This window comes from Hordeum vulgare, chromosome 3H (genome assembly GCF_904849725.1).
Source record: "Hordeum vulgare subsp. vulgare chromosome 3H, MorexV3_pseudomolecules_assembly, whole genome shotgun sequence".
Taxonomy (NCBI): domain Eukaryota; kingdom Viridiplantae; phylum Streptophyta; class Magnoliopsida; order Poales; family Poaceae; genus Hordeum; species Hordeum vulgare.
This window is the reverse complement of record NC_058520.1, coordinates 436730727-436740389: the sequence shown is the minus strand read 5'-3', so window position 1 is coordinate 436740389 and position 9663 is coordinate 436730727. Positions and strand designations below refer to the sequence as shown.

At 49.9% G+C, this 9663-nt stretch overlaps 1 protein-coding gene across 1 annotated transcript; it reads left to right on the top strand.

Moving 5' to 3' along the window:
- The first annotated feature begins 6191 nt into the window (after nt 1-6191).
- Nucleotides 6192-9129, top strand: LOC123440105 (protein DETOXIFICATION 14-like). Its single transcript, XM_045116685.1, has 7 exons — nt 6192-6668; nt 7238-7782; nt 7881-7967; nt 8060-8116; nt 8219-8457; nt 8559-8764; nt 8890-9129. The coding sequence occupies exons 1-7, from the start codon at nt 6423-6425 to the stop codon at nt 8959-8961; spliced, it is 1452 nt and encodes a 483-aa protein (XP_044972620.1). The 5' UTR covers nt 6192-6422; the 3' UTR covers nt 8962-9129.
- The last annotated feature ends 534 nt before the right edge of the window (nt 9130-9663 follow it).

Sequence of the window (9663 nt, the reverse complement as noted above, 5' to 3'; positions counted from 1 at the left end):
AATTGTGTTTCTCTCTCCACGGCCGAGGCCGAATATATTGCGGCCGCAAGCTGTGCAACCCAACTGCTATGGATGAGGCAAACACTAAAGGATTATGGTATCACGTATCGACACGTTCCTCTTCTCTGTGATAATGAAAGTGCCATAAAGATCTCCGAGAACCCCATTGATCACCCTCGCACAAAACATATTGATATTAGGTATCATTTCTTGAGAGACCATGTGCAAAAGGGTGACATTGATATTACCCATGTGGGTACCGACATGCAGTTAGCCGACATTTTCACCAAGCCACTTAGCGTAGCTAGATTCTGTCAACTTAGGCGTGAACTTGGTATCTTGGAGCTTGACAACATATCTTGAAACCTTGCACACATACACACACTCACATTATGTCTGTGTCTTGATGTGGGCATGCATTTAGGGGGAGTGAGTCTAAATTTCCTGTTTTAAAAGCTTACAATGTACGCATAAATCAATTTCTGTCCCCAAGTAGTACATGTAATGCTTGTAGGCTACTATGTTTGTACCTTATGTGAGAAACCATGCAAGTCATCATCTCATCATCAAAACAAAAAAATCCAGAATCAGCCTCTGCCATGTCTCGGACATCTGGCGGAAAATTCCCTTCCGGTCGTCCTACATGTGTCGGTCATCCGACGTCACAATCCCCTCCGGACGTCCGACGCCTCGGTCCTATATATATAGCTGGGCGCGGGGGGTTGGGCTCTTGCCCTAACCCTCAGCGCCACTTTTCCCTACCACAGCCGCCGCCGCCAGCTCGAAGAGCTCCCGCCTCCGCCGCCAAACTCGAGATCGGGCCGATCTCCTCCGCGGATCCGCCACTTCTTCCTCCTTCTTCCTCGCGGGATCCGTCTTCAGGTCGTTCCTCTGTCTTCTTTCTCGTTTGTTTTGGTTCTCTCTCTCTCCCATGTATCTCCATGTTTGTTCCTCATTTGGGGATTTTTCATCCGCGTAGGTTTTTGTGCTCCATGGGCAAGACCAAGCACAGCGCTTGGAAGATCGTGGCTGGCTCATCATCTCGCGCCCCTACCACGGGTTCGGACTCGGATGAGCCACGTCGTCCTTTCAAACGGACTGCCCGGCGTTCTCCGGCCCGGCGTTCTCCGTCTCCACAACTCCCCTCGTCGTCTGATGGTGATGACCCCGACTTCGAGGAGGAGCTTGCCGCCGAGGACCTTCCTGGCTAGCACGTCGATCGAAGGTCCAAGCCAAAACCCGGGGCTCGTAGGGCGTCCTACATGCCACCACCTCCTCCTGCCCAGCCCGCAGGTGAAGCTCGCCGCATCTCACTAGAACCTCCTGCTACTTTAGGTCGTGCAATCACGAACTTCACCACACTTGGCGCGGCTTCATACCTCACTTTCCGCCGCGACCTTGATCCATACGCTATCGTACGTGACTCGACGGACTCACGTTTCCGCACAAACGTCCAGCCGTACATCTTTACCACAGTCATAGTACCTAAAGGTTTATCTGTTCATCTCTATATTGATGTTGAGCATATTCGCACGCACCCGGCGGAATATCTGAGTGCCATTGAGCTTATTGAGGCATCGGGGCTTGCCGCCCCGTTTGCCTTTCATCGCGACTTTAATGCTGCTGCCATTCACCAGTTCTATGCCACATGCTACTTTGGTCCAAACCACACTGTCAGCTGGATCACCTCTGACGTTCGTTTCACCGCTACTTATGATACATTTGTTGCCGCACTTGGTTTCCCCAACTCCGGTTTCAAAATACATAGGGATGATCCTAACCATGCGCATAAGTCCATTGACACGTGTGGGTACCTTCTGAAACCACTAAGTGAGCTTGATGCGGATGAACGCCTGAAGGACCTTAACCAGGTATCCATCTGGCGATCACCTTACTTCATCATTTTTCAGTGTCTCATCCACACCATCTATCCCAAGATGGGTGATAAGGGCTCTTGCAATGGCTATTGTATTGACATCATGTCCCACTTGTTCGAGCACCCTAAGGGCAAAATTAGTGTGCCTCATTTTCTATGGAATGAGATTCGGCTTGCTAGCTTTCAGTACAAGCGAGCCTTTCCTCATGGCCCCTTCATCCAGGCTCTTATTAATCATGTAGCTGATTTCTCTGTGGCTGTCACTCACACCCATCGCAAGTGGGTCATTCCCTCTCACATGGCGGATAACTATGCTCACAAGAAACCCCCCTCATCCTCCACATCCACTCGCCGCACTGCTGCCCGGTCCGCCACCCCCTCATCTAGCTCTGCTCCTCTCGGTCGCATTGCCAAATTCCTTGGCAAGGCCCATTCTGCTTTGATGAAGGCCGTCTCTTTCCAGTGTGGCCAAACCCATGATGTGGTTTCTCGCTTAGTCTCCTCCAAGAATGCCCTCAAGGCTCGTCTGAGAGCCTCGGGCGCTCTTGATGTGAGTGATGATGAGGCCACTCCTGCTGCTCCTCCTACTGATTTTGGCTTCCCATCTGGTCCTGAGTGGGCTGATTTCCTTGACGAGGCTGGTGGCAGTGGCTTGCCTGATGATGATGATGATGATGATGATGATGAGCTCTGAGCGTGGTTGTTGCTGTTGGTATCTCCCTTTTTGGTACTTGGTGCCAAAGGGGGAGTAATGTATCGTAGTTTTTAGTCTTTGGAGATTTAATGTAATGGATAAATTCATGTATGGCTACTTATGAATGATTGTGATTTGCTATGGATTGCTATTATATCATCATAGACTATTATGGTTTGCTCCACTCTCTCTATGATGATCTATTATCTTTACATGATTGATCCATTGGAGCTTCGATATTTTATCATGCATATACTAAGGGGGAGCTCCGTACTAAATATCTCCTAGGCTATAATGTATGTTAAATCCTTTTGAGACCTATGTATATGTTGTCATCAACTACCAAAAAGGGGGAGATTGAAAGTGCATGCTATGCCCCTAATCGACTTTTGGTGTTAATGACAACACATACATAGGAAACTAATCCTATTTGTTGAGTGTATCTCAGGATGGCAAGTACTTTAGTAAATTGAGAATTATGTGCCAAAGGTTGTGTGAGAAGATTGGGATTTATATTTCGAGAAGGCTCGGGATCAAGAAAGATGATGTAGACTAGTCTTTTGAGTTTACTGATATTGAGTATAGGGATCCCGCACTATTAAGAGGGGATCACAGGTTTTTGCGATGAACTTTCTCATACCACATCTTCACTGTCATACCCAATGCCACATATTCTCCACTCTGTTCTTATCTCAAAACAGGTTTATTGCCTCGGACATCTGGCTCCCTCCGGACGTTCGAGGGCCGGACGACCGGCAGGCTTCGGAAATCCGGAGCCCTTCACCAGAAGTTTGTGAGTCGTATAACTTGGAAATCCAGCTTCCTCCTGACGCCCGAGGGCCGGACGACCGGCAGGCTTCGGAAATTCGGAGCCCCTCACCAGAAGTTTGTGGTTCATATAACTCGGAAATCCGGCTCCCTCCGGACGTCCGACCAGCCCCGAAAATCCGGAGCCCTGCACCAGTAGAACATGAGCTCTATAACTCGGAGTTCCAGCTCCCTCCGGACGCCCGAGGGGCGGACGTCCGTTCCCCTTCGAAAATCCGGAACCACCCACCAGTAGCAGTTGAGTCGAATAACCCGGAATTCCGGTCCTCTCCGGACGTCCGGTCACTATTCAATACACAGTATTTTCAGTCATATCTACAGGCCTCGGACGACCGACCCCTGTCGGACGTCCGACCCCTCGCGGACACCCGGACGTCCGGCAACTGTCGGACGTCCGGACCCTGTGTGACTTAAAGTGCCCCCAACGGCTGGATTTCATTCCCCACTATATATACTCTTCTCCCACCTCGGGAAAGGGTGTTCAACACAGCTAGAATACACCCAAGAACACCTTTCCTCTCACTCACTCTTGTCTACACCAAATCCTAGATCCCAAGAGCATTTGTGAGTCCCTTTGAGTGTTGTTCCAATCAAAAGATAGATCGTCTCCCTCTCCTCCTTCCCACCAAAGTGATTTGTGATTTGAGCAAGTTTTGAGCAATCCCCGTGATCTTGTTACTCTTGGAGGATGGAGACTCCTAGGAGGTAGGAGTCTTCGGAGAGGAATCAATCCATTGTGATATCCCCCGGAAAGTTTGTGAAGGTTTGGAAGCCACCTCAAGGCTTACCACTAGTGGTTGAGAAACGCCTTCGTGGAGTTATCTCAAAGGGAGAATAGGGTGAGCCTTCGTGGCGTTGGTGTGCCTTCGTGGTAACATCCGCCCCTCTAACGGTGACGTAGCTTCCCTCCAAGGAAGTGAACATCGGGATACATCCTTGTCTCTCTTGGAGTTTCGGTTATTCCTAACCCTAACTCTCTACTTGTGTTAATCCTTATTACGTACTTGTATTTGATTATTCTTTACCGCTTGTCTTACTTCACTCTAAATAGCTTATTCCTTGTCATAGCAATTATTAGGCCTACACTCATATTCTGCACTTTTGCCTAAAATTGCTAAGTAATTATTAAAATTTGGATTTGTACCTATTCACCCCCCTCTAGGTCCATCTCGATCCTTTTCAGCTTCATTGGCTCCGTTGCTTTGATGTTTGTCTACCGCCAGGGCGATGCGACCACCTACCTGCTACTATATGTCGACGACATCATCTTGACAGCCTTCTCTACAGCTCTTCTTTGACAGCTTGCAGATCGTCTTTGTGCTGAGTTTGCCATTAAGGATTGGATCTTGTGCACTACTTTCTCGGGTTCGAGGTCGTTTGCTATGCAAATGGTCTCTTCCTTCATGAGCGGAAGTACCCTCATGAGTTTCTTGATCGTATTGGTATGCTTAACTGCAAACCCGCAGCCACTCATGTCGACACGAAGGCTAAACTCTCTGGCACTGATGGTGTTCCAGCCTCGGATGCTTCGCTATACCTGTCTATAGTTGGTGCTCTTTAGTACCTCACTCTTACCAGATCGGAGCTTCAGTACGTTAGCAGGTGTGTCTCCAAATGCATGATCCGCGTGATGCTCACTGGACTTCGGTGAAGTGGATCCTTTGTCATATTCGCGACACTATGGATCTTGGACTGTAACTTCAGGCTTCGACTACTATGGATATCATTGCCTACTCTGATGCTAACTATGTCGGCTGTCCTGATATACGTCGTTCCACCTCGGGATACTATGTCTATCTTGGCCGGTCGCTCATCTCTTGGTTGTCTAAGCGGCAACCCATTGCCTCATGCTCTAGCGTTGAGGCCGAGTATAACGCGGTGGCTAACGTGGTTGTTGAGTGTTCGTGACTTCTTCAGCTTCTGCATGAGCTTTCTTCATCGATTGACAAAGCCACTATTGTCTACTTTGACAACGTCTTTGTCGTCTACCTCTCTTCTAATCCGGGTCATCATCGATGCTCCAAACACATTGAGCTTGATATTTATTTTGTTCCGGAACAGGTGGCTCTTGGACGTATACTTGTACTTCATGTGTATTGTATAATTATACCAAACAATTTACCGACATCATGACCAAGGGGTTGCCTACTGCGTCTTTCGAGGAGTTTCGGTCCAGTCGTTGCGCCGGCACTAGCGATGCTTCGGCTGCACGGGGAGGGGGGTTGTTAAGATGTATATTATGCATGTGTATTTATTGTACAACAAGCCTTCCTTCTTCCATGTATAGTTGAGGACGTGGTTATCCCTTATATTATGTATATACGTGCATATGCACTAATCAATATATTGTGAGTTGCATCGGCTGCGATTTGTATGCTAGTGATCTTATGATGATGCTTATCTAGATTAAGCTTAAACAAAAACTGCCTAATTTGCTAGCACAAGACTCGTTCTAATCTCAGAGTCATTCCACAGCAATGACTTCCGGCCGGGGTCGCAAGCACTTCCGGCAAGTTTCCAGAAATTTATAGCAAGTTCGGTGGTTTGGAATCCTCAAGTTTTCCTTTTTTGTGTGTGTGAAGAAAATGTGGAATACTCAAGTAAGGAGTAGTAAACTGTAAACATCGCTGCTTACGTACGTAGTACTGTACATCGCAGTGCTGAATGCCAGGTGGAGCCCATAGCATAGCATTCCACAGTTTCCATTTTTTTTCTCCGGCACGGATCTCGGACCCGGACCAACACGCGCAGGCTCCACGTTATATATGCTTAGAGCACCATGATTTTTTAACCGGATGTGCCGTCGCGCCCACGACGGCGGCAACGACTCGGCGCCGTGCCCAGGCAGCGGTCCGGAGCAAACACATGTAGTACTACTAATCCCGAGAAGTAGTATATTGCTATCGCGACGCGCGCGGTCCAATAATAACTCAGCAACGAGAGCCAGGCCGCGGGCACAGCGCTCCTGGAGAGGGATCAACAGGCAATCGGCCGAGAAAATCACCCGTCTCGAGCGCGCGCGCGATGGCGGAGGCGCCCCTGCTGCCGCGGAAGGACCAGGAGGACGCCGGCGAGGATGGTGCGGGCCGCTGGCGGGGCGAGGCCGGGAAGCTGGCGTACCTGGCGCTGCCGATGGTGGCGGTGAGCCTGTCGCAGTACGCGGTGCAGGTGTCCTCCAACATGATGGTCGGCCACCTCCCCGGCGTCCTCCCGCTCTCCTCCGCCGCCATCGCCACCTCCCTCGCCTCCGTCTCCGGCTTCAGCCTCCTCGTACGCACCACCGCTTATCCCCCACCTTTTCCCTCCTCTCGCATATTCCATTCCGTTTACGGCCTCTCGTTTATTCCCCTTCAGTTTCCATTCGCCTCGTGATAGCTTGCCATCTACATCTAGCCTTAATTTCCCCTTGCTGCATGCCGTGCATTCCTCCGTTCTGATCGCCCGTTGCGATTTGGCGACGATCGTGCTGTGTTCTTGGCTCATCGAGATTGTTCCCAGGACCTTTTCCATCTTGGCTGAAATGCAGACAAGGAAAAACAGGAGACTGGCCATGAGTTCTTTATTCCATTTGCTCAGGACTTTAGAGTAGTATATTACTATCGCCGTCGGATACTTGGGATGGCCATGTGACTTACTGTTTTTGTAAGTGGGAATTATTGAGACTAGCTACACTGATTGGTGGAAAGTGGCATCCGCAGCCATCAAAGTAGTAGTCAATTCTGAAGAACCGTTCAAACTATACCGTTCAGCCTAAATTTCCACCATTAGCAAAACCAGTTTACTTGGAAGAACAAATTAGGTTCCGTAATCAACATCAGTCTAATACTGAATTCATACAGATCGGCATGGCAAGCGCACTGGAAACGCTCTGCGGCCAGGCCTACGGCGCGAGGCAGTACCACACTCTGGGGCTCCACACGTACCGAGCCATCGTCACTCTCCTGGTGGTGTGCGTCCCGCTCTCGCTCCTGTGGGCGTTCATGGGCAAGATCCTGGTGCTGATCGGGCAAGACCCCCTGATCGCGCGCGGCGCCGGGAGGTACATCGTTTGGCTCATCCCGGGGCTCTTCGCCAACGCGGTCATCCAGCCCATCACCAAGTTCCTGCAGTCACAGAGCCTCACCATGCCGCTGCTGCTGTCGTCCGTGGCCACGCTGGCGCTCCACGTCCCCTTGTGCTGGGTCATGGTGTTCAGGACGGGGATGGGGTACACCGGCGCCGCCCTGGCCATCAGCGTGTCCTACTGGCTCAACGTGGCCATGCTCGTGGCCTACATTGTGATGTCGAGCACCTGCAAGGAGACGCGCACGCCGCCGACCATCAGGGCCTTCAGGGGGGTGGGTGTGTTCCTGCGCCTGGCTCTGCCCTCTGCGCTCATGATATGGTAACCACTAGAACCTGGTAATATTTGGGAATGACTCCGTTTGGATTTTCAGTTATCTGTGGCTAATCATGCGAGTTTTAACACGTTTGTTTTGTCAGTCTTGAGTGGTGGTCATTTGAGCTACTTATTCTCATGTCTGGGCTTCTGCCAAACCCGGAGCTTCAAACCTCGGTGCTCTCAATATGGTACTACCACCAAAGGATCACAGTTTTATATGGCTTAAATCTTCATATACAATGACGATGAACTTACATTTTTACTGATATTATTTTCACAGCCTCACCAGCATCACATTGCTCTTTACTATACCTTATGGACTTGGAGCTGCTGGAAGGTATGATCTTGGAAGGGACTTGACTATACAGCCGATGCTTTTTCCACCAGATGGAAATCATTTCATTTTGATAATTGATACTGTATTTTTTTTAATGATCAGCACGAGAGTAGCAAACGAATTGGGTGCTGGGAACCCCGAAGGAGCTCGATCGGCGGTCCGTGTCGTGATGTCGGTCGCGGTGACAGAGGCGGTGGTCGTCAGTGGAGCTCTTTTGCTGTCACGGCGCCTCCTGGGCCGCGCATACAGCAGCGAGGAGGAGGTCGCATCTGCCGTCGCTGTGATGGTTCCTCTCGTCTGCATCACCGTCATCACTGATGGTCTGCAAGGGGTTCTCTCAGGTACACATTTATTTCTTCTGAGAGCAGTTGCACAAAACCTAATAAGTTCTCTATCGTTTCCAACAAAATGTTGTTACTAACATCTGTACGTTGTTCGTCAGGCGTGGCTCGAGGATGCGGATGGCAGCACGTGGGCGCGTACGTCAACCTCGGCTCCTTCTACCTGCTCGGAATCCCCATGGCGATGCTTCTCGGTTTCGTGCTCAAGATGGGAGCAAAGGGGCTTTGGATGGGCGTCGTCTGTGGATCCATCTCGCAGACCACGCTTCTCTCCGCCATCACGTTTTTCACCAACTGGCAGAAGATGGTTTGTTCTGATCTTCTGGACCTACTTTGTTTACACTTAAAAATCATATGCAGACACGAACATTCCGATGAATTATTCAAGAGTGCTACACAATCTTACGGTCCGTTGCATCTTGTGCTGTGCAGGCTGACAAAGCCAGGGAGAGATCGCTCAGTGAGAAGGCAACGGAGTCCGAGTCGAGATCTCTGCTGGAATAGTTACACTGCAATTTTGTACTGTAGGGGACACGCATCCCATCGCTGTGGTTGCTCTCTAAAGTGACAATGTAATTGCAGAGGAGGAAGAGGACGTAAACCACTCAATTTTCTCCGTCTTTACTTGTTTGGGGTCCGCGGCGAAATGTGATGATATTCCGATTTTTGAAACCCGTTGTTCACATTTCGGCTTAGTTTTCTTTTTATTTTCCCGAATACGCAAAGCTTTGTATCATTCTTTTTTCGCGAATATGCAAAGCTTATCTATTATTACATTGATAGAAGGAAAACAAAATGGATACATAAAAGGGTGAACATAGGACCTAAAGCACAGAGACACGGGATGCTAAGCCCGAACAAAGAAAAAAAAACACCTAAACCACCAAGCCAAGCCAAGCCAAGCAAGGCGTCGAACATCTCTAACTCCAACATTAGGGACGCCGCGAGCAATCAAGATGTCGCCTTCAAGAAGGGGAGCGATGCCGTGACACCGCTGACATCCGATCCGAAAACCGGACCAAGGGTTTCCCATGCTCGAAGAGGGGCATGGACAAAGCCCATGGCAGCACCTCCAAGAAGGGAAACGACGTCCGCCAGTGCCGTTGTTGCCAGTGTTCGGGAGCCGAGCAAGGATTTCGCCTTGGTATGAGTCCAGGCAATCCCACTGTCGTAGATTAGGTGCTGAAGATGAGAAAGTCGCTTCGC

What these genes read in the sequence shown, in the direction of transcription:
- LOC123440105 (XM_045116685.1), top strand. Translation starts at nt 6,423, where the DNA reads ATGGCGGAGGCGCCCCTGCTGCCGCGGAAGGACCAGGAGGACGCCGGC. An exon ending in ACCTCGGTGCTCTCAATATG is followed by an intron (nt 7,968 to 8,059) that starts GTACTACCACCA and finishes TTATTTTCACAG; the next exon opens with CCTCACCAGCATCACATTGC. An exon ending in TCTGCAAGGGGTTCTCTCAG is followed by an intron (nt 8,458 to 8,558) that starts GTACACATTTAT and finishes GTTGTTCGTCAG; the next exon opens with GCGTGGCTCGAGGATGCGGA.